This window comes from Martes martes (genome assembly GCF_963455335.1).
Source record: "Martes martes genome assembly, chromosome: 3".
Taxonomy (NCBI): Eukaryota; Metazoa; Chordata; class Mammalia; order Carnivora; family Mustelidae; genus Martes; species Martes martes.
The window spans coordinates 155,808,196-155,833,113 of record NC_137890.1 but is presented as its reverse complement, the minus strand read 5'-3'; the positions used below and the strand labels follow the sequence as shown (position 1 = coordinate 155,833,113).

The following is a 24,918-nucleotide window of genomic DNA, read 5'->3' as shown; positions in this document are numbered from 1 at the left end:
TCAATACTGATGAAGTCAAACATCTCGGTTAACTATGAATTTTTAGAAGAATCAGGTGTTCATGTTTTTTGCCTAGTTTTCTCTTAGGATATTTACCTTTTTAAAACATTTGATTTCTAAGAATTATTGTTATATTAGGGATATAAATTTCTCGTTGGTCCTATTTTTCCTAGTTTGTCGTTGCTTTCAACATAGGTTTTTCAAATCTTCGACCTGACTTGGGCATGTTTTTCAGAGATGTAGCCTTGTCTCCTGACTCAGTGTTGCTGGTCTTAGTAGGTGGGTGGACTTATGTTGTCTGTGGTGAGCCCTGGGCCCGGGGATGATGCCGGGAGGCGGCCCATCGGAACCGGGCCTGTGCAGGTGGACTGCTCCGCTCAGGCACATACTGCCCCCTAGTGGTGAAGGTGGACTAGCACACTTGGGTCCAGGATTATTTACAAGTTCATTATCACGAGTCAGGAAGCCAGGGAGGCCAGTCATCTGTTTACATCCATTCGGCTGAGTTCACTGAGCATCCATCTCCTTTGGCTTCTCTGTGGCACTTGGTCCTGGTCACTCCCCCATTGCCTGGCTTCCCTGAGAACCTACCCTCACCCTTTCTCTGTTTCTCTTTTTCCTGGCTGCCCTCTGGCCTGCCTCCTTGCCTCAGAGTGCCTCAGGCCTGGCATTTTCAGCACAGAGCCTACTGCTCATCCCCACTCAGCCTTCATTTCTTTCCCTGGAGTCTGAAAATACCGTCCACCAGACATCTAAGCCAGAAATCTGACAGTCATTCTGGATTCTTCCCTCGCCCTCCCTCATGTTGTAGTTAATCACTGGCATTACACTCCAGTGTCTAGGCCACCTCCTGTGTGCTGCTGAGTACACCTCAGCTGACCCCGGGCCTCTGTCTATCTAGGCCTCTGTCCGTCTGCTCCTCACTCAGGGCCTTCCCCACGGGCAGTTTTGCACACTCACCCTCACTCATTCTAACTGAGCGTTCTTTAGTGGCTCCTTGGCTTTCAGATAAAGTTCAGACTTAACACAGTTTACTGGAGCTCCTGGTGTGGCTCCTTCATCTCTGTTTCTCTGACTTCCTCACTCCTGATAGGGCAGGTGGATACCTCTCCACCTGGAACACCACTGTGTCTTCAGTGCGCAGCCTGCTCCTTTTCTTTAAGGCTCTGGCACCTGGTTCTTTCGCATGGTGTGCTGGGCTTCCTTGTCCTTGCAGAGGACCAACTGTGCTTCCACACACTGCATGCGGAGCTGGAGGCCGAGTTCTTGGGCATCCAGCATATAGGGAGCTCTCTGAGCCCGAACTGGCCCGATGAGAGTTCCAGCTGGAGGGCCAGGCCTGAGCAGTGCACACTGTCACTCTGGGGAGGGTCAGGTGGAAGGGTGGAGGCCGAATGCAGGGGCGTGCTCAGGTTTGGTGACTAGACTATTGATGTCCTGGCCCCTGTTTTTTTTTTTTTTTTTTTTTTTTTTTTTTTTTTAAAGAAACATATAATGTATTTTTAGCCCCAGGGGTACAGGTCTGTGAATCGCCAGGTTTACACACTTCACAGCACTCACCATAGCACATACCCTTCCCAATGTCCATAACCCCACCCCTCCCCACCCCGGCCACCCTCAGTTTGTTTTGTGACATTAAGAGTCTCTTATGGTTTGTCTCCCTCCCGATCCCATCTTGTTTCTTTTATTCTTTTCCTACCTCCCAAACCCCCCACATTGCATCTCCATTTCCTCACATCAGGGAGATCATATGATAGTTGTCTTTCTCCGATTGACTTATTTTGCTATGCATAATACCCTCTAGTTCCATCCACGTCATCTCAAATGGCAAGATTTCATTTCTTTTGATGCTGGCCCCTGTTTTTGATAGGACTTAGAAGCCAGGAGTGAAATGACACTAGTGATGTTTTTGGAAGCTGATCCTGGCATTAGTGAGTAAGATGTAGTGGATGGAAAGGTGGTGGGGGAGCTCAGAGAATGATTCTCTATAGAGAAAGGGACAGGATTGTGGCCAGAGTAGTGAAAATGGGAAGGAAAGGAGTTTCGAAAATTTGTATCAGAGATGTCATAGGGGATTAAGTGTCAAGATGAGAAATGGGTGTGGGAGAGGGTGGCTCAGATGGTTCTGTAATCTCTCAGCTTAGAAGACCCTAGGTGGTCTCCTGTGGGCTTTGCCTAGATTATGAGAGCCCACCCATCTTAGCGGAGAATCTCACTGAACTTAGCTGCCTGTGTAGGTAATAAGGGTGTTTAATGCCGTGTCTTCCCCTCTGTGTCCTGCCAGTGTCAGCTGGGAGTGTTACCCCTTGGCACAGGGAACGACCTGGCTCGAGTATTAGGCTGGGGCTCAGCCTGTGACGACGACACCCAGCTCCCGCAGATCTTGGAAAAGCTGGAACGAGCCAGCACCAAGATGCTGGACCGGTGAGTGGTGGGCGTTCTCGTGCCACACAAGGCAGGTCACCTCGACCAGGTGTTCTCAGTCTGGACTCCCTGGAGATCATAGGTCCTATGCACCCATTTATAGAAATTGGACCCGAATGAGAATGATTGAATCAGTGTTTGCACCTGAAACTAACATAAACACTGGACAAGAATTACACTTCGGTAAGAAACATGAAAGAATCAGACAGGTCTGGGATGTAAATCCCTGCCCTGTCACTGAGAGTTGCATGAACTTGAGCATTTTATTCAGTCTTGCTGTGTCTTAGATTCCTTGTCAGGAAAAGAAGAAAATCCCAGCTACCTTGCGGGGGTGTTGAAAGATGAGAGTTAATTCATTTGGTAAATTCAGCTAGAGTTTGTTGAAAAAAAAAATTACACCTGATTAGGAATTCTTTTTTTCTGGTAGTTTCTAACTTTTCATCAGATTATGCAGAAGTTAAAAACAACCAGAACAGGTGAGGAACCGGGCCCTTGTGCTTGGGTACGGGGAGGCCTTGGGGTGTTGGAGAGGGCAGCTCTGCCCCCTGCGGACACTGAGCAGAGTTGGCTTTATCACAAGGCAGGGCAATCCCGTTTCCCCATGTTCTGTTCCCAGAAGAATCTGAGTTCTGGGTAATTGTCCTGGGTAAGTTTAAAAATACTTCGGCATTCTTTTTGAGTGAGCTACTTTTAGTTCTGAGCTAGAAGTAGGAAATCCCACTAAGCACATGCCTGTGGGAAATTAGTCTCACTGGAAAAGCTTTATGGTCTCGGGAAGGATCCTGCAGTTGCGATTGGCAGTGTGATTTTGAGCACACTCTGGCTGCCCCTGCTGTGTCTTCTCTCTTTAAGGGAGGTGTCTGTGCCTTTGGAGCCTGTGAAACGCTCACACCTGGGGAGCTGGCTGCTGGCTGGGTCGGGGGGGTGTTGGGGAGGTTTAGCATTCTGCAGAAGGGGAACCCTTCTCTTGCGGAAGCAGGTGTTCCTTCCTGGGATCCCTTTCCCCTCCTTCAAGAGGGCTGTATGCCTTACTGGTTGTGATGCTTGTTCTCAGTTATGGGCCGCAGAGTGGAGAGAAAGGGCTTCCGGGTAAAGTCAGAGTGTTAGCTTCCCAGGGGCTGGGCTGACCTGCTGACGGTTGCCTCTGTGTGTGCAGGTGGAGTGTCATGGCTTATGAGACCAAACTCCCGAGGCAGGCCTCCTCTTCTATGGGCACCGAAGACTTCAGTGAGGGCTCTGAGGTATTTGCTGTCGCCCCCACTGGGCACCATCTCATTGGCCCACTCACCAGTTCAGGCCTCGTCCCCCGACCTCCGGTGATGAGCCTCTCTTTTTAAATGTCCAGCCCGAGGTTAGACCCGCACTGGTGTGGGCTCAGCCCCAGGTGGCACCGGAGCTGAGTGAATTCTGACTACCCTGTGGGCTTTGGGGTCATCTGGGGGGCTTCCCGGGGTTACCCCAGCATTTGGGGTCCCTTGTGATGACTTAGGACTTCCTGCTCTCACAGCGTGCATTCCCGAGACTGCTCCTGTGCCGCCATCATCCCCACCAGGCCCCAGGCTCCCTCTCTGGACCCACCTTCTCTAGACCCCCCTCCGTCTTGCTGCCCTTGTGGTCAGCCTGTGCTAGTTCAGGGTTCAGCTCTTTTCTTCATTTTGTGGGACTTAATGGTCCCCTCAGGGCCTAGATTTTCCCCAGACCAGTGCAGCACTGGGCACATAGCCGTGCTCCTCCCCCTGGGCAGGCTGGCTGCTGGCTGAGTGGAGAGAATGCTCTGCCAAGGGCTGTCTCTCCACTGGGAGGGTCAAGGACAGTGGGCTAGGGCAGTGGTCAGCAAACGATGACCCCCCAGCTCCAGTCTGCCCATGCCTGCTCTGACCTGGCCGACGACGAGCAAAGAATGGCTTGTATGTTTTGAGGAAGAATACAGACTGCAAAGTCTGAAATACTTACTGTCTGGCTGGCCCTGGGCTTGGGCCTCAGGGTTTGTCATGTGGTAACCCCCATCAGCAGGCGGAGGTGAGTGGTGACGGGGTCCTTTACACTGAGAGGAGAGGGGCCAGGGCCAAGCCCTGACCAGAAAGAGAAATGTGTTGTCCGCTGGGAATGGAGCCTCAGTTAAGGAGGCTCCTGCCTGTCGGCCTCGCTGCCGTTGAGACCCTGGGATTGAATACTGCAACTCCCAGTGCAGACTGGGGATGTGTAGTCAGACTAAAGCAGCGCAAGCTCTCTGCGCATTGGCTCCACGTGGTCTTTTTTGTCAAGATTTATCTGTTCCCAGCTTCAGGAAGCTTTGAAATCTTTCAGCCGCACTGGCAAATCTCAGGTTGGCGCGTGAAGGAAGCGGATGCCCCAGGCTAGCCAGGGACGAGGGTGAGTGTGCTGTGAGCTTCCGGTCATGCCTCCCTGTCTTGGGGTAACTGTAGGTGCAACAAATTCTCTTCTATGAAGACTCGGTCGCAGCCCATCTTTCTAAAATCCTGACGTCCGACCAGCACTCGGTGGTGATCTCCTCGGCTAAGTGAGTGCCCGGCAGCCTCGGGGGAGCCAGGGGTCAACCTCACAGGGCGCCCCGTTCCCAGGCAGAACTTGCCCTGGAAGTGTCTTTCCACGTTTCCTCCCACAGAGTGCTCTGTGAGACAGTGAAGGACTTTGTGGCTCGGGTGGGAAAGGCCTATGAGAAGACCACCGAGAGCTCGGAGGAGTCAGAGGTCATGGCCAAGAAGGTTTGTCCCTGTGCCCCTGGGCAGGAGGGTGTGGGACAGGGAAGCACTCCGCCCCATTCCGTTTGTTTTCCGCCAGTGCTCTGTCCTGAAAGAGAAGCTGGACTCTCTCCTCAAGACCCTGGATGATGAGTCCCAGGCCTCTTCCTCCCTGCCCACCCCGCCCCCCACCATCGCAGAGGAGGTGGAAGATGGAGATGGGGCGGGCAGCGGCTGTGGCTCCACAGGGGACCGCTCGGTGGGGTCGGCATGCCCTGCCCGGCCACAGATATTCCGTCCTCGGGAACAGCTCATGCTCAGAGCCAACAGTCTGAAGAAAGCCATCCGTCAGATCATAGAACACACAGAAAAAGGTAGTGGGTCTCTTAATGATGAAGTAGCTTTCTTCAGTAAGCACTGGGCACTCTGTTTTCCCCCAAACAGGGTGACAAGCAGGAATCCACCATGTAGGTCACAGCCAGACCCCCCCAAGGTCACTTGCAGCCTGTGTGGTGGCAGCACCTCGTATCCGAGAACGCGCTGGGGAGCATTCTCCATCCTCACCACACTTGTATCTGATGGAAGGACCAGAGGGAGCAGAAAGTAGAGGGCAGAGCAGGATGGTGCCCCCAGCAGGGGAAGATGTAAACGGGTCCTTGGGTGGGCGACCCATCCCTGGAAGGGGCCTGGCCTGTGCTAATTGCCGGCCCTTGGGTGCAGATTGGCAGAAGCAGGCAGTAGCAGCAGATGTGGAGGGAGCCTCTCCAAGGGGAGGTGGGACTGCCCCTGGGGTGGGGAGTGTTCTGAGAAGAGCTTCACACTTGGAGTGGAGGAGCCCTGAGGAGGCCCTAAGGCAGGGGGGAGGCCTGGGAGAGGTGCGCCTGGCCAAGGGTGGTGGGTGAAGCTGTCAGCTGAGGTCTGGAGAGAGGGGCTGGCACAGGGCACTGCTGTGTCGAGGAGTGGGAGGCCAGCTGAGTGTGAGGTGGTCAGAGCAGTGGGGGGCTCTGAGGGGTCCCAGGCTGGGTCAGCCGCTGTGTCCCAGGTACTTGGGGCCTGGTGGCCAGGTTGCTGACTCTCTGTGATGAGCCTGGGGACAGTGGGTAGGTGGACCGTGTTGGATTAAAGGCTCTGTTTGCTGGTTGCTCCCTTTTTCTAGACTTGGTTTCTAAGCTTTGAAGGGAACACTGCAGGTGCACGGTGACCTGTGGACTTCTTGCGTCCAGGCTCCCTTGCGCTGTGTTGTCCTTAGTCGGTGTGCTCAGAAACCTTCAGAAACAATTTCACCGCACTCCCATTCACCCAGACCCTTCCCAGCAGACTGTCCTCCTTGTCCTTCAATGAGAAGCATAGGTTGTGACCACCCCCCCCCCCCCACACACTGCTGTGTGTACACCAGCCCTGCTCCTGGCTGACAGTTGGTGGAGGCCCTGTGTGCCCTCATTCTGCTCGCCTTTTCCACATCTTCCAGCCTCTTGGCTCTCCCCTTTTTCCCAGCCTGGCCACGTGGATGCCCAGTGCCTGGTGTTCTTGCAGGTCTGGGAGAACAGTGGGGACAGGGTGGCTGCTTTGGGCTGTGAGCCTTCAGCTGAGAGGACGTCTGAAGAGAGCTCATGGAGGCGAGGAGGGGAGCCCGTGTTGCGCAGGAGCTCTGCGGCCCTGCGCCGTCCATGTCCTCTGCCGTCACACGCTCAACTGCAGGTGTTCTTTTCTTGCACAGCTGTTGATGAGCAGAACGCCCAGACCCAGGAACAGGAGGGGTTTGCCTTAGGTCTCTCTGAGTCAGAGGAGAAGAAAGACCTGAAGTCAGATGACAGAGTGTGTCCCACCGAGAGCTGCGGGGTTGCAAAAGGCAGGAGCCTCCGCAAAGGTACCGGTCAATCCTGGTGACCCCATCGCTGTGGTTGGGCCCCTGAGGTTTGCCACAGTTTGGAAGTTTTAGGTGCCTTCTCATAATTGCTTTAGCCACTTGGCAGTGTAAAGTCATGAACACACAGCCTGTTTCCATGCACCACCTCCCTTGTCTGGGGAGGGTCCAGCAGGACTCCCATCGAAAGGAGTGTGCTTTCCTCAGAACCTGCCCATACACCCCAGACCCAGGCTTAGGCTTGTGGGTCCTCCTGGTGCACCAGAGGTCCCAACCCAGGGCAGTCACCCCTGACTGCAGCCAGCCAGACACTGTGCGCCTGTGCAGGTTACTCCAGGCCAGGCTGCCTGGCATTTTGGCCAGGGTACCTCCTAGCCCTATGGGGTGTCTGCCAGGGGACCCTTATTCCTCCCAGAGCAGCCCCACAACCCAGGCTGTTGCTGTGGAGAGGTACTGCCTTCCCCACTATGTGTAGCCCCCTCCCTTGGAGCCTGTACACCTGCTGGGAGGTGTCTGCCTAAGCATTTTACTCAGTGACCGTTACTGCTCTGAGCTCCACACTGCCCATACACGGATGCCCACAGCCCAGACTGTGACCCGGAGTCAGCCAGGCCTCCCCATCCCAGTCTTGGCAGCGCCTCTGTCACCCTCCAGATGGCATCCAGACCCACTTACCTCTTGAGCCCCTTCCCATTTCCCCTCCTCTCTCCTGGGCCTCTTGATTTGTCTTATACACTCTGCCAGGGGGGGACTGACCAGGGGCTGATGACCTTCCCACTCCCCCTAGCCCTTACGATGGTCGTTTCTCTAATGACTTCTCCCAGTGCTTCAGTGATGTTCTATTTTGGATGGTTTTATGGCTTTCTGTTCTGTTTTTGTAGTGTCCAAATCCCCATGTGAGAAGCTGATAAGCAAAGGAAGTTTGTCACTGGGCAGTTCTGCCTCTCTTCCTCCCCAGTCAGGAAACCGGGATGGCCTACCAGCCCTGAACACCAAGATCTTGTTCTCAAGTGAGTGTCCCCTGCAGGCTGGCTGTGTGTGTCTGTGGGCCCGTGCAGGTGGGACACTAACCTGCCAGCTGGCAAGGTCAAGGCCTGTCGCTTTGCCTCGTGCTGAGTCTGTGGGAATGAATGAGACCAGGTCCTTGTCCTATGAGACTAGGGCCTTGTCCTTCAAGAGTTTATATATAGGTCTGTGGGAAACAGAGATTGGGTTTCAGAGTTATGTCATGGCACGTAAAATACCTTTATCATAAAGGATAGCCAGCACCCAAATCGCTGCCAGAGGCCTTGGGAAGATGTCATCAAGGGGGTGATACTTGAGCTGGGTCCTGAAGGATGACTAGGAGTTATCCTGAGTGAAAAGGGAGGAGTGGGTAGGGTGTGATGGGGAGCCAGTCGAGTCATCCTGTCATTTCTAGCATGATTATAGGAGGCACTACTGGCCACCAGGAGAGTATGTCTCTGTCTCTGCTTTCATTTTACCCAGGTTAGGGTTGAGGTAATCTTCCCTCCAGAGGGACTGTGGCTGTACTCTGTGTCTGCAGAAGGAAGGAGTAGCACAGGGGGTTGAGGTTGCTGATAAGAGGCCCCTGACCAACTTCCTGAGTGCACGCTACACCATCTGCTCCCATAAGTGATTCGGTAATTTCTAGGTGAATCTCAACTGAACAGAGAAAATTCCAGAAGTCCATAGGAGATGAGGCTAAGGAGATACACTTGGTTGATCAGAGGCATAATTGTCACCAGAAGGGGTTAATTGGCAGAATGTTTAAAATCAGAGCTTCGTTTCTGCCTTAATGTTTATGAGTTAAAATTTGTAAATTGGAGCGGGTTTCTTGGGTGTTCTGTTCACTCGGGGTGTTCCCTGCCATACGATTGAACGTTTAGGGTTACTTTTACTGAGAGATTATTTCTGGGGAACTTCCCACGTGTAATGAGAATTGTCATTGTAAACTCTTCTTTACCGTGTCTCCAGGTGGTGGTTTCTGCCACCCGGTGTTTGTTTTTGTTCTGTGAATAGCAATTTATAATGGTGATTTTTGACCTGAAATATAAAATTTGGATCTGTTTATACATTATTTAGAAATAATTTAATTGCAGTAATGTTTTGAAGAATATGTGTTTCTTAGTCTGGAAGACACGAGCTTCTCTTAATTCAGTGAATCCTGACTTACTCTCTTCCCGTTTCCTCCTTACAGACGTGCGGGCTGGGATGTCTGGTTCCTTGCCTGGAGGTTCTGTCATCAGTCGCTTATTAATTAATGCTGATCCCTTTAACTCAGAACCAGAAAACCTGTGAGTATGGGGGTAAACCAGGCGAGCATGTTGTTAAAGGAATGTTGGAGTGCAGAAAACAGATTTGGAATTGGCTGCAGGAATTCATGTACAGTTAACTAGGTGATCCTTTTCCAGCTTCGTTAGCTGATAAGGAAAACTCAGAAATTGTTATGCCTCAGCCAGGTGTCTGGTTGGAAACTCCTGTGACGGGTGTAGCCTGTCCTGGCTCATCCCAGCTTCCCACACGGGTCCTGCCTCAGTTGTTCCTGAACATTCCCCGGGGTCTGAGGTTTCAGCAGGTTCAGAAGCTTCTGCTGGGAGCTGACTTGGCCCTTGTTCTTCGTTTGCTTCCCAGGCCCCCATCTGGCCCTGCATTGGCACCTTGTCCTGACACCCTTCCTTTCCCCGCTCTCCCCTGTTGGTGCTACAGGGGCCTGGGTTCTGGGGCCAAATCTAGAAGATACTGTCCTGGGTTTGGGATTGCAGGGAGGAAGGCTCCAGGGCTGCCCTGTGGGCTGGTGCCGTGTCCTCTGCCCTGCTGCTCAGGCACTGAGGACTCTGACGTGGCAGTTCTTGTGTGTATGAAGGCCAGTTCTTGTGTCTGGAGACACACGTATTTGAAAACCTGGTCTTCTAGGTTTTCCCTTTTGCTGGCTGATAGCAAGGTCCAGGCGGCGTGGCTGGTGGCAATGGGTTGAATGTTACTGGCCACATGTGTCTGGTGTGGTGAAGGGTGACAGGAATGTGAAGCTTTGCACAGGCTTGGGGGCTTCTGGAGAGCGGAGCCAGACGTGTGCAGAGCGGCCTCGGTTCAGACATCTGCTGCCTGATGCTGGCCTCGTCCCAGACCTGACACTGCTGTGTGCCTGCCCCTCACCCCACCGCCCTGCTCTGGTCCTCACCCTCCCTAACACCTTTCCTCAGTAAGGCCAGAGCCCAACCTTCCATGAGCAGTACCCACATGGCCTCCAAAGCTAGATTCTTCATTTGTTCCCTTCGCCTAAGATCACTGAAGTGCCACATCTGGTCGCTTAGGCGTCTGTGTCTTTTCCTCTTGCTCTCTTCATGTAGAGCGAGTCTCACCTGGAGAGATAGGCCACTCTCCTCCCTCCATGTGGGGTGGCATGTCAGGGCCTGGCTCAGGGGCCCCCAGACTTGTCATTCTGGCTTTGCCTGCGGTGGCTTCCAGGGCCTGGCTGCCTCCCACTTCCCAGGTCCCTGTGCTGAGTTTCTCCATTCTCCTTCCCTTGTCCCCATGCTGTTTTTCTTAATTGGATCCCTCCCTTTTCCTAGGACCTATAAATACTGGTCAGCATGTGGTCTTTTGCTCAGAAAACAGTTCTGTCCTGAGCTTTACTCTCACTAAGCTGTCAGGCACTTGGATTAGATGTGTCATAAAAACACATCCATGGGGTGATTGCTTCTCAAAGCAGACTTCAGACGCCTGTGAACCTTAAATGTGGTGGGGTTCTGACCCCCCAGGCGGTATTCCCTGGGGAGTTTGTGGGGGAACAGCCAGCAGGCATGCCAGGCATGTACTTTTCTCCTTGCTGTTTTCTCCGGGTGGAGGCTCTGTGCTGCCCTGGAAGGAGAGGAGGGTCCATGGAGCCCTTTTGTGACCCCTGCAGTCACGACGATTGTAGGGGGAGGACGGAGGCTGGGAAGCTGAAGTGAATTGAGTCTTGTCAGTGGCAGACGCAGAGAAGGGAGGTGTTGCCATGGGTGCTGGGATAGACGTTTTTGCATTTGGAGATGGCTTTGATTGGGCATAGGGATGTTTGAGGCATATTCTGAGACCCACAGTTGAAGCTGTGGGAGTATATGGAGTACTGTCGGGCTTCACACTGCTGCTGGGGGCGTGAGATGGTGCGGCCGCTCCGGGAAACGGTCTAGCAGTACCCCAAAGCCCAGTTTCTGCGTGGCCCAGAGTGCCGTTCCCAGGGCCACACGTGAGAGAAGGGAGACTGCGTTCACACCAGTGTGTGTATCGGTGCTTACGCATCCCCAGTGGAGTGCTGGCCAGCCATCGGGAGGGATGAAGCCCTGAGCACGGTTGAGCCCTGAAAACGTTATGCTCCGTGAAAGGAGCCAGATGCAGAGGGCCGTGCACTGTGGCTTCTACTTCTGTGAAACTTGCAGAGTAGGCACAGCCTGGAGACAGAAAGCAGATTTGTGCTTGCCACGGCTGGGGAGGATTTGGGGGCTGATGGCTAAGGAGGACGGCAGCTTGCTTCTGGGGTGATGAGGTGTCCTAAAATGGATAGTAGTGATGGTGACTTCATCGAGGAGGTTAAGAATCACCGAGTCCTACGTTCTAAACGGGTACGTCGGGTGGCCTGAGAGTTCTAGGTCAGTACATCTGCTCCTGAAGAGCAAGGCGTTTCGCCCTCAGGGAGAAATGCTTGGAGGTCGGGAGGCTGCCAGGTGACCCGGGATGGTTCTCACTGGTCGGAAACCCCCGTTGCAGAGAGTATTACACAGAGAAGTGCGTCATGAACAATTACTTTGGCATTGGCCTGGATGCGAAGATCTCCCTGGACTTCAACAACAAACGAGATGAGCACCCGGAGAAATGCAGGTAGGCGGCGGCTTGTGTGCACACCTGCCCTTTACATTGTCCTTGCTTCTCCCTCCCGGGAGTGAGGTGACTTCTGGAGTCAGTGAGATAGAGGGTGTGCAGAGTGCAAAGGCAGAAGGCATATGTAAAGCCCGAGTGCCTTGTTGTCTAAAATGGAGGTGCTTTTACGAGATGTGGGTGGAACCAGGTCAGAGTCCAGGAGGCTGGCCTGGAGGAGGTTTTCACCCCTCAGGCTTGGCGTGGTGAGGCAGTTCCACATGGGAAAGTGAGTGACTGAGTCAGTCAGAGGGTCCAAGTCTCCGGACAGTTGTAAGTTCACGGTGATGCTGTAAAGGGGCAGGTGGACACACCTCAGGACTTGCTCTGGTGGTCACCCAAGTCGTGTGTAGTTGCAGATGTCTCAGAAAACAGAATCGAGCGTAAGAATTCAGGAGAACTTTGAGCTCTGGGGCTCGTGAAGTAGAGGAGACTGTCTCCGAGGCCCCAGGGACATCTCTGTTTTATAGCTCATGGTGGTGAGCCTGAATCATTCAAAAGTACTAGTTAGTTAAAAAATAGGTGAAAAGGGCATTACACTGCACATAATTTAACAGAGTAAAATAGGCGAACAGTCATGCATCATACAGTTTTAGAACCGCGGGACCCTGATAGGATACTCCCTAAGTTTGTAGCAAGATCTTTGAAAATGTCTAAGAGGAATTCCATTTCTAGGAGACTATCCTAGAGAAGGAACTGGAAATGTTTGCAAAGAGGTGTGCGCAAAGGGATGACTGCCACGTGATTTACAGAGCCCGGGAGGGGGAAGTGGCTGGGTTCCAGCAACCATGGGGAGTGGGAAGTGGCTGGGTTCCCGTGTCAGTGGGAAGGTGCCCTGCTGGGGTCAGTCCTGCCTCAAGACACAGGCTGCGGGGCCAAGTGAACAGAGTTGGTCAGGAGACTGTAGACCGGCTCTTTCACCTGAAAGCCAAATACCTTGAGAAGACTGAGGAAGTGCACTAAAGTTTGTCATCATCAGTACATACAGATGTGGGGATTATGAAGATTATTTGCTGCTTTGTGCTTTTCTGCACTTCCCAGATTTTCTGTGATAAGCATACTTTTATAGCTAGAAAAAAAATCATTATTATTATTTTTTGTTTTGTTTTGTTTTTTGGTGAGGTTCTGTAATGTCTGTAAATTACTTTTTTGGGAGTGTTATTTTTCAGCAGAATTTTCCATCAACAGATGTATTTCTTTATCCATATCTCACACATAAAGAGGAACTGTCCTTCCTCCCCTCGAGGTGTCTGTGCTGCATCTGACCGGCGTGTGATCAGCAGCTCGCGGCAGCAACTGTAGCTCCCTGTGTAAAGAGAGCTGCGACCCTGTCCGTTCTTTGCTTTCCACCTGCAGGAGCCGGACCAAGAACATGATGTGGTACGGAGTTCTTGGAACCAAAGAGTTGCTGCACAGAACCTATAAGAACCTAGAGCAGAAGGTCCTCCTAGAGGTGAGCGGGAGGGTCTCCTGCAGCTGCAGGTGCTTGGGCCCGTCTGGTCTCCTTTTAGCCTTTCTCCAACCTGGGTGGGGACTCCCTTTGCCCTTTTGGTCCCTCAGTGAGAGCTCAGCTGTGGCCGTGGCCTCCTCAGCCTGGCATGGGGGTAAGGGTGGGGGAAGGGAGGATTGCTAGTGAAGAAGGACCAGGTTGATGCTGCGCATCTTTCTTTTTTTCCTTTTTCTGGCATTTCTGCTGCGTAGTGTGATGGGCGACCCATCCCACTCCCCAGCCTCCAGGGGATTGCTGTCCTCAACATTCCCAGCTATGCCGGAGGGACCAACTTCTGGGGGGGCACCAAGGAAGATGATGTACGTACTGGGGTCCTGGGTGGTGTGGCCCCAGGTGGGTGTGGGTAATTCCTTCAAGGAGCATCCACCACTTCAGGCCCTGATGGAGCATTCCACCTCTTAGGGGGGCTCTTTTAGTGGTGCAGAGGTATGGACGGATCTCCTCCCTTGTGCTGTCAGTCGGGGTACAATGGAGAACAAGACAGACAGCTACCCCTGTCCGTGAAGCAGGACAGATGTGGTCAGGGTATAGGTGTGATGCAGAAGCCAGGCCTGACTCCAATTTGGGGCAGTCTGGGAAGGCTTCTCAGAGGAGGGGACATCTACACTGAGACCTGAAAGAAGACAGGGTTGGCTGGGTCAGGTGAGGGGAAATGCGGAGTGGGGAGGCTGGAACAGTGTATGTGACGGCTCAGTGGTGAGATGGGATGTGGCTTGGAGAAGGTCCCTTGACAGTGCAATGAGTGGAATGCAGACAGGTTCGAGCCATGTAGGGTTGTGCCATCCAGGGAAACTGTGCTAAGACCTGTGGGAGGCACTAATGGCCTCTAACCAGGGGCATGGTCTCCTTTCCATAAGAGCTAACAGAAATCCTGAACGTGAACCATACACTGGAGATGCTCTGGTAGCTGTTGAAAGCACTGGGCGTATGTTACCTCGGTCCTCATAAGAACACACCAGGGTTAGCTCTGGTTCACAGATGACGGGGCCGAGGACAAGAGAAGTTAAGTGACTTGCTCGAGGTTACACAGCTAGTCAGTGGCAACTCGGAGATTTGATTCCCAGCAGCTGGTCCTAGAAACCCCCTCAGTAATGCATTTGCCCCACAGCTGCCTCTCAGTTAGGACACACCACCCCCTGGTAGTGCCCTTTCTCTAACCAGAGCAGCGGCCTGGAGAGGGAGCACAGAGGGGTGTGCGGGGAAGTTCGGAGCAGAGGTCCGCTCCTAACACTGGTCCTTGCAGACTTTTGCAGCTCCATCGTTTGATGATAAGATCCTCGAGGTGGTTGCTGTGTTTGGCAGCATGCAGATGGCCGTCTCTCGTGTCATTAAGCTGCAGCATCACCGAATCGCCCAGGTACCAGCCATGGTCTTGCAAGTGGGAGGGACCTGGGAGGCAGTCTGGCCTGGACATGTTTGGAGAGACAGGGCCTGGGCCAGAACCAGTCTCTTGCCTCAGTGCTCTCCTTGCGCAGAGCCCAGAAGAATGGGTGGTTTTCCAGGACCACCCATGGCCCTGCCTCTTGGCCCAGAGCCCTTCCTCACCTGCTGTATTTGACAGTTAAATGACACTCTTTCAGAATTGGGGCCCACTGAATCCTGCTTGAGCTCCCTGCCCTGACTTTGTCTGTGGGTGCACTGTACCTGTTCCCTTCTGTCGAGGTGGGATGAGATGAGACAGGCCCGACCGAACTCGGCCTGAGCCTGCGGCTTTCAGCAGCCACATCCTGAGTTTGGGAACAGAGGCCAAGCAGTGAGCAGTGGAGAAAGCATGATCTTCCTGCTGCTCTAAGGTCCAGCTGGAGAGGGGAGATAGGAGGAGGCTCCCCTAGTACTTATTTCTGGTGATGGGTAGTGGAGGGCAGTGCTCCTATGTGTAAGGAAGTGGGGAGTTTGATAACCCAAACCCAAACCCCACCCAAACCCCACCCAGTGACTTTCTAGTCCTTCCGGCCTCATTCTGCCCCCATATAGGGTAGGGTGTTTGAATTTTATGATTTTAACTCTTGGGCATTATTTTTTGTTGAAAAGAGAAAACAGTGAGTCATTAACCACTTGTTGGGAGGGCTTTACCCTGTTCTGGGAGTGTTTGCCATGTGCACAGGGCCCTGTGGCTCTTGCCAGGCGTGAGTCCCACCCTGAGCCTGGTGCTTGTGTCTGACCACTGAGGTCTCCTTGCTGTGGTCTCAGATGCACTGCTGGGTAGGGGGCGGCGGGGGTAGGACAGACGCGGGGGCTTCATGAGCTGTGCCCTGGCTGGAGATGCTCTGGCCGCAGTGGTGGTCGGCAGCGGGTGTGGTGTCCCCCCAGACATCAGCTGATGGGTGCAGGGGCACATGGGACAGGAAGGCTCTTGCAGTGCTGGGATACAGCCCCTTAGCTCCTTGGTTCCGCGTGGCGCACGAGTAACGCCTGTGATGTTTGTTCAGTGTCGCACGGTGAAGATTTCCATCCTGGGGGACGAGGGCGTGCCTGTGCAGGTGGACGGAGAGGCCTGGATCCAGCCTCCAGGATACATTCGGATTATCCACAAGAACCGGGCACAGACGCTCACCAGAGATAGGGTAAGAAAGGCTGCCTGTGGGAAACCGGAGAGAACACACTGGTCCCAGGGCTCACCTGCAGGCACACGTGTGCGCCTTCTCAAAGAAGGCCTGAGTTTCTAGTGTTTTGTTCTAGGAATTTACTTTTGTTAGACACAGAGTTTAAGGGAACCAGGGGTGTAATTTCCAGGACCACTCCCCCTCCTTGGTGTGAAACTGAACTCTGTCTCTCCTTTTCTGGCTGTTGTCCAGTGACTGTCCTAGCAGTGTTTATTGTTGGGCACCTGCTTGCCTCTTGAGAGAGCAGTGCATGGTATGATGGTGTGTCCTGTGCCCTAGGCATTTGAGAACACCCTCAAGTCCTGGGAAGACAAGCAGAAGTGTGAACTTCCTCGCCCTCCGTCGTTCTCTCTGCACCCGGAGATCCTGTCTGAGGAAGAGGCCACCCAGATGGACCAGTTCGGGCAGGCGGCGGGAGCCCTCATTCACAGGTGGGCCCTCGCCTTCCCTGTGCGGTCAGCCTCCTGCAGCTGGAACCCCTGGGCCCCCGACGTCCTCAGGGCTGCATGGTCACTGCTTAGGGTGCAGGCGTGGTGTCCCTTCTCTGGGGCACATGTGCCAGTCTGCTTCCTTCATCAGGGCCCAGCTGGGGTTTCTGTGGGCCCTGGGCTTTGGTTCATTTCTGCTCACTGAGTTGCAGAGATTGCTCGGAGTTCATGTAGCTGGAAGCTTAAAATCCACTGGTGTTTTCAGAGCCAGCTCACAAATGTAAAAATCTGTCTCGGGTTCTTCAGAATAGTCCTGTTACTGCCTCTTCTACTTCAACCCAGAGAGCAGGTTTGTTACCAAAAAACAAACCCTGTAGTTATTAGGAAAAAAACAAAACCCACCAGTACCCAAAGGCATTTCCTTCTCTTAATCTGCTTTTGAGAAGTGGCTCCTGGAGCCACTGGGGACGACCTTCCGCACGGTGGTCCCCCTCTGCCACTGTCCATTCTCCCACCTGCGTGGGTGCCGGCTGCTGTTGGGCCTCACTCTGAAAGGGTCGTTCGGCCTGGTGACCTGTGCCCCCTCAGTTGCCAGATCCCTTGACCCTCTTCGGCTGCTGTCTGGTTCTGGTTTTCAACTGTATTTCCCTTCCCTGGTCGCCCCCTGAGGCCACATGCTGGCCCGGTGCTCTTTTGACTTTGCTTCTGTGCCGCTCTGTGGTTTCCTCCTCCTCTCCCCTTGGTGGGAGCACTGCCGCCCTGTGAGCTCTAGGCTCTTTGTGCCCTTACGGGTGGTTCTTCTGCCCTTTCCCCCAGCATCACACTCTCAGTCTGTGGGTTGGTAGCTCTCCTGGGATTCCTGTAGGCACTTCTGGTTCCATGCCTCCTTCTGGGTCCCCGCCCTTGAAAGCATGTCGTGTGCTGTGTCCTCTGTCTCAAGTAGCTGGCACCAGATCAGTATTCCAGCTTGATGACTTCACTTCTTACGTTCTTTCTCAGTTCCTTGCTGTATAACAGGCTTCTGCTTTTCTTCTATCTCATTCTTGTTCCCTCGGAGTCTGTGCCAGCCCCATGGGTGGGGACTTGCCATCTCATTGTCTTGTTTAAAGTCCGGCAGCTGCTCCTAGTTTTCCCCAGGGTAGGACAAGTGGTTCCCCATCCTCCTTCCCTGACTTGTGCTCCCTCTGTCTCTGGTGCTCTTGCTGTGTCTGACCCTGTCACCGCCCCCTATTGGTGTCAGTCCCTCAGGCCAGGGGCTGCTGCCTGGGGCCATGTCCTGGAGTCTCAGCCTTTTGAACCAGGATCATCCTCATAGAGAAGGGTCCTATCATCCTCATTTATAGAGTGGGGAGGCAAAGTCCCCTTTCAGGAACAATCAGCTGTCTCCACACAACAGGCCTGCAAACCATGCTTCCTGTCAGCTTGCCATTTTACAGGGTGTGAGTCTCATTTTGGGTATTTTCCTCCCTGGTTGAGTTTCTGGAGAAACTTGGATTTTGGTATTCCATTTCTCCCCTAAGACCTGCTCTATTCCCTGTTGGCTGGGCTGTGTCTGTGTTGGCCCTCTGGGCTGGACCTGGGCCTGTGTCTGAGCGAGGTGACATGATTTAGGCTGCCCCTTCATCTGGTCTGATGAGTGCTGTGTTTCTTTCTCTCTAGTATCCGGGAGATCGCTCAGTCCCATCAAGACATGGAGCGGGAACTTGCCCACGCCGTCAATGCCAGCTCCAAGTCCATGGACCGAGTGTATGGCAAGCCCAGAACCACAGAGGTGCCTGTGCTTCTCAGGTTTTGCTCCTCTGGAGTCCTGTAGCCTGTGGGCCTTCTACATGGGTGTCCTTCTGGTTCCTCTCAGGGGCTGAACTGCGGCTTTGTCCTGGAGATGGTGAACAACATTCAAGCCCTGTGCAGGGAGACAGCACTGCTCCTGGCCGGGAGGGTGGCCCTGGTAAGCCGGGGGGCTGGCCCCCCATTGGGCATGCAGTAGTGCCCACTGTGCAGACGGCAGCAGGTTTCAGCCTGGAGCTCCTGGCCTTACGAATTCTAGACTCAGTGTGGGAAGGGGCCTTGGAGGTCATCTGATCTGGCCATGTGGTTGGTTCTCCAACCCTCTGGCCATGGCTCAACCACATCATCTCTAGCATGTTAGACTCCTGTGGACAGAACCACCTTTGTGGCTATACGCAGAATTCTGCCTTAGAAATCTGAAGGTGTGGAGCCATCTGCCTGTGACCAGGGAGGCAGACTCTGTTCTCAGACATGCTGTGCTGTTGCCATTCCTCACTTGGCCCTGCCAACCTGGTTGAGGAGTCAGCCCTGGGGAAGCATGTAGGTTGGGTTTCACTGAATTGCAGAAGCTAAAATAGGGAAGACCCGAGGGATGGCCTAGCCAACATTCTTGTTTAAAAAGATGAGTACGTGGAGGTCCAAGAGGTGGAGTGACTTGCTGAAGATCACACATCTGGAGAACCACCCCAAAGGTCTAGTTTCCATGTCTTCTATTGTTCATTTCACAGTAGTCTGCTCTTCTGAGTGTGACGGCTGCTCCTTTGCTGCCTCATAGCACTTCCTGCACTCTGGCGCAAGTCTGGTCCTGTCTTCTTTCTGACATAGGGCTCCCAAGGTAAACCCAAGTAGGTCAAGTGTCAGTGCTGCTATTTTAGTTTTCAGACAAGCTTGGTTTTTTCCAGTATTTATGAAAGGAGAGTTTTAGTTCCATCACCCAATTCTTCTTTGAAGGGGAAGTTCTGAATCTGGCCCCTTAGCCAGTGCTGTTTGACTTAGTTTCCTTAGGAATTCTTATAAGAACTGTCCGAGAACCATCACTTTCCTTGGAGCAGACTACGTGCCTTCATGGGGGCTTTGCTGTGGGCCCAGCACCTCACTGCTAATGATCAGCTCTGTCTGTCTTTCCTTCCTGCCTGGAGCAGCAGTTGGACCCCCCTCAGAAAGAGCGGCTTGGAGCTGCTCTCACAGAGGTGGATCAGCAGCTCAGGAAGCTGGCGGACACCCCCTGGCTGTGCCAGTCCATGGAGCCTGGTGATGAAGAGGTATGTGGGTCACAGGCCTTCAGCTTGAGCGCCTCTGGGTCCAGTGGCTCTCCCTTCAGTACCTGTAATTCCTGTGATCTGTGTAGCTTTGAGGTTAAGATGGTGCCCATTTTGCAGCCCCTGATAGGGCTTCTCAAGACTTCTCTATTAAAACGCATTAGAGGTATGGAAAGCCTGGCAGGTAGGAAGGAGTTGGGAGTTAGTACTGAGCACAATCCTTGATGACTGGGCACTTACTGCCTTCAGAAACAGAATGGCAGGGCTGGCCTTCAGATAGAAGCCTGAGGCTAGCCCCGCTGTTTGTCCCTGGTGTGAAGACACATTGGATAAATGGCAGCTTCTTGAGTTTGTTGTCGACAGGGACAGAGTTGGTGTGTTCCACTCAGTCACACTTTTCTTTTGCATGTGTTTAGAGACTCCAGCATGTGTACTCCCTACCGCCAGCATAGATAGAACCCCGGGCATGTTGCACCCTGGCTTGCCTCCTGCAGGCAGTGAACAGGTAGGAAGAGTCCAGGAGAGGTGCTTGTTGGATAGTCAGTTTTATGGGCAGATCTTGTTAAAGGTGTACTATAGATTGTCTTTTTTATCAGGGGTAGAACAGAAATGGGCGAGGAGAAAAGTTCTTCCTAGGTAGGGTACTACTGTCTTGCAAGAGAAAGAACTGTTAGACATTACACATCTGGCACCCCTACTGCCAGTTTTGTTTGTTGGAACCTGTTGGTAGCAGTAAGGTGAGGTAGAGAGGAAGGCTACAATAGTCTATCCTGTTCTTCCCTGAAAATGCGGGCATTTGTTGACAAATGCAACCTTTAATGGAAAACTGACTCTGAGGCCTTCCAATGAAAAAACAAAACTCAGTAACTTAAAGTATGAGGATATTTTGGTTTAAAAGGACTGGCTGAGCTCCTCAAACTTGGTTAAATTATAAGCTGTAAATACAAAATTTTCATTTAAGAAAAAATTACTAAAATAATAATATATAGAATATTTAATAGATATAGCAGTAACATAGCTCAGGATTTCCAGATTAAGTTACAAAAGCCTGTGAAATGGACAGTAGGTGGGGAAGCTGGGAAGAAGACATGGACAGAAGAATGAAGGCACATTAAGGTGGAAGGTTTAAAAAAAGGGTTCTTGACTTTGATAATTAGGGAAATGCAAAGTTAGTAATATCTTTAAAAACTTAAAGGTAGGGGCTCCTGGGTGGCTTGGTTGGTTGAGTGGCTGCCTTTGGCTCAGGTTATGATCCCAGGGTCCTGAGATGGAGCCCCGCATCAGGCTCCCTGCTCAGTGGAAAGCCTGGTTCTCCCATGCCTGCCATCCCCCCTGCTTGTGCTTGCTGTCTTTCTCTTGCTCTCTCTGTGTCAAATAAATAAATAAAATCTTAAAAAACAAAAACAAAAACAAAAAAACCGTTAAAGGTAGTTTCTAGTAGAATTAAAAAGATTTATGTTTTTCCAAATCAGTTTTTCAGAATCAAAAACAACATATAATCTACACTATAAAAGAAAATAAGAGACTTTAAAAAAGAAAAAAAAGAGAGGTAGGCAAACCATAACAGACTCTTAACTACAGAGAACAAACTGAGAGTTGATGGAGGGAGGTGGGCAGGTAATGAGCTAGATGGGTGATAGTAATGAAGGAGGGGACTAGTTGTAGTGAGCACTGGGTGTTATATGTAGTAAGTGATTAATCACTAATTACTACTCCTGAAACCAATGTTGCATGATATGTTAACTAACTAGAATTTAAAGAGAAACAGAACAAAACAAAACAAGAAAAAAAGAAAGAAAAAAGAAGGGACTAGTAAAGATGTAGCTAACAGCATACAAGTAAGATAACAAAATGTTATAGCTTCCCCTCTTAAAAGCAGATTATTATAAGATTGTGTTAAAAAGGAAACCTAACCATATACCAATCACAGGAGTCTCTCCATCCTCAGTAAAAACTTATGACACCGAAAGATTAAAACAATTTTAAGGAAACAGAAAAAAACTGAAGTAAATTTTAATATAAAAATATAATTGTAATACATAATTAAAACATCACTTTATATTGGTAAAATATAATTTTATAGTTGCAAGATTTATTTTTGTCTTTTTGGTCTATCAGTTACTCTGATCATGAACTCTGATCATCAATGTAGAGATCTCAATTTACATTTGTGGTTTTATTTTTGCTTTCTGTGTTTTGAGGATATGTTATTGGGTGCATATAGGTTTTGTTTTTATGTAAAGACTAATTCTGTAGTAATTTCTTTTTAAGTTTACTTGTTTGGTATTTTCATTTTCATACTTTTACTTTCAAGCTTTATTTGGAGTATCTCCTTTATAAATAGCATGTTGTCAAATTGAGGTTTTATCCAGTTGGGTACTGTGCATTTTAACTGAGGAGTTCAGTCTATTTATATTCATTGTGATTACTGATCTATTTATCTGTATATTTTGCCGTATTTTGTGCTTTGTATTTGTTCTACTTTTTTTGTTTAATTTCTTCTTTTTGATTGGTAAGTCTCTCCTTCCTCCCACACAGTTCTCTTTGTACTCTCTAGTATTTTGGAAATGCAAGCTCTCTATTCTTTTAATGACTATCCCCCAATTTTAATTTCAATTAACATAGAATCTGTGAAGGAAAGACTTCCTGAAATGAAAGTGACAGAAACCAAATTATAGTGTGAACCATCACTATCAGTCCATGAATAATGAAATAAACTATCACAGCATGCAAACAAAGGAAACTGAAAAAGTTATGTGTGTGTGTGTGTGTGTGTGTGTGTGTGTGTGTGTATGTGTATGTGTATGTGTATGTATCATGTTTCTCCATTGAGAGAATTTTATACTCTGTAAAGATGGACTATGTTTTTTTTCCCCCCTTGCCCATAGGACAGTTTCAGAATTGGATCATGTTTTAGATGAGCACTACTGACAGTGGAAAACTCTTTGTTATTATAGAAATTAAGGGAAGAGTTTAGAAACTTTTAAACAATTAACAGAAAAGTTTTATTTCTGTTGAAAATAATAAAAAATTGAGGCTTATACTTTGGATGTCCCTTCTTGGTTTCATTTTTTTAGTGATTTATTTTACTGTATTTCGTTGAAGTTTCTGTCCACTATGGAATGGAAATTATTAAAGTTGGTTCCTTTCCAGGAGTGGTTTGAGCAGCACAGTGCTGGGCCACAGGACACCTCAGACACCAACTCAAAGTGCCAGCTGTCAGGTGTGGGCCGTGGGCTCCCATGCCCTGCCCAGGGTGGGTAGATTCCTCCTGCATGCGGATTGCCTCTGAAGACAGAGGGAGGGCTAGAACGTTCCTCAGTCCATGGACAGTGTAGCAGCTGCTGCAGTGGGAGACTCGCAGCCTGGTGCCTGGTTGCAGGATGACCACAGTGAACTTGGGTTGTTTGGGACTTTCAGGTGTTAGTACTAAAAGTGTCTGTTTCAGGGATTGTGGTTCCAGAGCTTTAAGCCTAAAAATATTTTCAAAACAAGTAGCATCAAATGTAGAGCCACTGCCGAAACAAACCAGTGCAAGTCCCTCCTGGATGTCTGACCTCTTGAATCCTTCAAGCCATGTCAGTAGTTGCCCTGGTTTCTAGAGCTCCTATCTGTGGGCTGGTGAGACGGTGCAGGGTGACAGGTGGGAAGCTGTACAGATGGTGCCACGGGCAGGTTAGTTGCAAAACCAGAAACCTTCTGGAGCCAACTGGGGCAGAGCAGGGCGGGGCCGGGGCAGTGTTACTGCCAGCATTCATCCCATGGGACCTCAACCCAGAAACTGCAGCCAGCTGTCCCGGGAGTGAAAGGAAAACCACACGTGCTCTTAGGGGCCTTCTGGGCTGTCCAGGTCTCCTACCTTCTCCACCTTTCTCTGCTGGCTGCCTCACAGCTCAGCGCTCCCAGCCTCTGGGACCTCTGCACAGTTTCACCCATGCAAGGGGAGAGAGCAAGTGGAAGCTTGGAAGGCGTGGTGCCACATTCTACTAGTGTAAAAACAGGACAATGACTTCTTTGAAAGCAAAAAAAAAAAAAGTTGGCAAGTTTGTGAGCTCGTTCTTTGAAGTACAGTTGACTCTTGAACAGTACAGTTTGGACTGCATGGGTCCCCTTATACAGGTTTTTTTCTGATTAATATAGTGCTGTACTGTAAATGTATTTTCTCTTAGGATTTTCTTAACATTTTCTTTTCTGTAGCTTACTTTTTTAAAAGAATACAGTATATGATATACATAGAGAATTTATGTTAACTGTTTATGGTATTAGTAAGGCTCTTTGGAGAGTCAGAAGTTATACATAGATTTTCAACTTCATGGGTGGGGGGTGGCACTCCTGACTTCAGTGTTGTTCAGAGTTTAACTATAAAATACAAGAAATTAAATCAATCTGTGGCAAATATAATCAAGGAAGGTCTGGACAGTACAAAGTGATAAAGGTCATGTAACATCAGATAAGAGGATAAATCAAGTATATTATTTTCAAAGAAATGCTAATTTTAAAAATCTTGCTAAAACCATTGAAATGTCAGGGAAAATTTAAACTATACAGATTGAAATCTAAAGACATTTTATTTGTAAATTATTTTTTAAAAGATTACATTTATTTGAGAGAGAGAGAGAAAACATGAGCAGGGTGAGGGGCAGAGGGAGAAGCAGACTCCCTGCTGAGCAGGGATGTGGGGCTGATGTGGGGCTCGATCCTGGGACTCCAGAATCATGACCTAAGCCAAAAGCAGGTGCTTAACTGACCGAGCCACCCAGGCATCCCTAAAGACATTTTAAAAAGAATAGCCACAGGACAACTTGAAAAAGTAATTATCTCTGAAGGAAAAATGTCAAGGAATGTGTAATTCCCCTATATAAGAAACAGCATCAAAGCTAGGAAAAGATGGACGTTGGCTCAATTTGTGTTTTAAATTGTGATAAGAAATACACACAATTTACCATGTCTGCTATTTTTAAGTGTATAGATTAAATAGTGTTAAGTATAGTCACATATTGAGAAGCAAATCTTGGGAACTTTCAAATAGTTCATTATTTTAAAAACTAACAAATCTGATTTCAAAATCCTGTATTATCAGTAGATCCGCAAAAACAGTTTATTACTATTTTTTTAATCTTTTTTTTTTTTTTTTTTAAGATTTAGTTCATTAATTTGAGAGAGAGAGAGAGTCACACAAGCAGTCGGAGAGGCAGAGGGAGAAGCAGACTCCCCACTGACCTGGGAGCCCAACATGGGACTTGATCCCAGGACTGGAGATCATGACCTGAGCTAAAGGCAGATGCTTAACCATCTGAGACACAATTTTTTATAAAAGAATTCCGGGGGAGGAGGGCACCTGGGTGGCTCAGTGGGTTAAAGCCTCTGCTTTTGGCTCAGGTCATGATCCCAGGGTCCTGGGATCAAGCCCCGTATCGGGCTCTCTGCTCGGCGGGGAGCCTGCTTCC

The 24,918-nt window shown here is 50.4% G+C and overlaps 1 protein-coding gene across 1 annotated transcript in view; it reads left to right on the top strand.

The window, feature by feature from the left end:
• DGKD (diacylglycerol kinase delta) overlaps nt 1-24,918 on the top strand; it is a gene marked incomplete at its 5' end in the record, with an annotated part of 117,947 nt that overhangs the window by 85,808 nt on the left and 7,221 nt on the right. Inside the window, 17 exons of the mRNA XM_080799097.1 lie at nt 2,285-2,424; nt 3,581-3,665; nt 4,851-4,945; nt 5,051-5,150; nt 5,227-5,500; nt 6,844-6,993; nt 7,872-8,000; nt 9,191-9,287; nt 11,737-11,847; nt 13,240-13,336; nt 13,585-13,692; nt 14,637-14,750; nt 15,823-15,957; nt 16,276-16,427; nt 18,084-18,195; nt 18,280-18,372; nt 19,355-19,474. Coding sequence (XP_080655223.1) covers nt 2,285-2,424; nt 3,581-3,665; nt 4,851-4,945; nt 5,051-5,150; nt 5,227-5,500; nt 6,844-6,993; nt 7,872-8,000; nt 9,191-9,287; nt 11,737-11,847; nt 13,240-13,336; nt 13,585-13,692; nt 14,637-14,750; nt 15,823-15,957; nt 16,276-16,427; nt 18,084-18,195; nt 18,280-18,372; nt 19,355-19,474 — 2,112 coding nt within the window. The remainder of the gene's footprint in view (nt 1-2,284; nt 2,425-3,580; nt 3,666-4,850; nt 4,946-5,050; nt 5,151-5,226; nt 5,501-6,843; nt 6,994-7,871; nt 8,001-9,190; nt 9,288-11,736; nt 11,848-13,239; nt 13,337-13,584; nt 13,693-14,636; nt 14,751-15,822; nt 15,958-16,275; nt 16,428-18,083; nt 18,196-18,279; nt 18,373-19,354; nt 19,475-24,918) is intronic.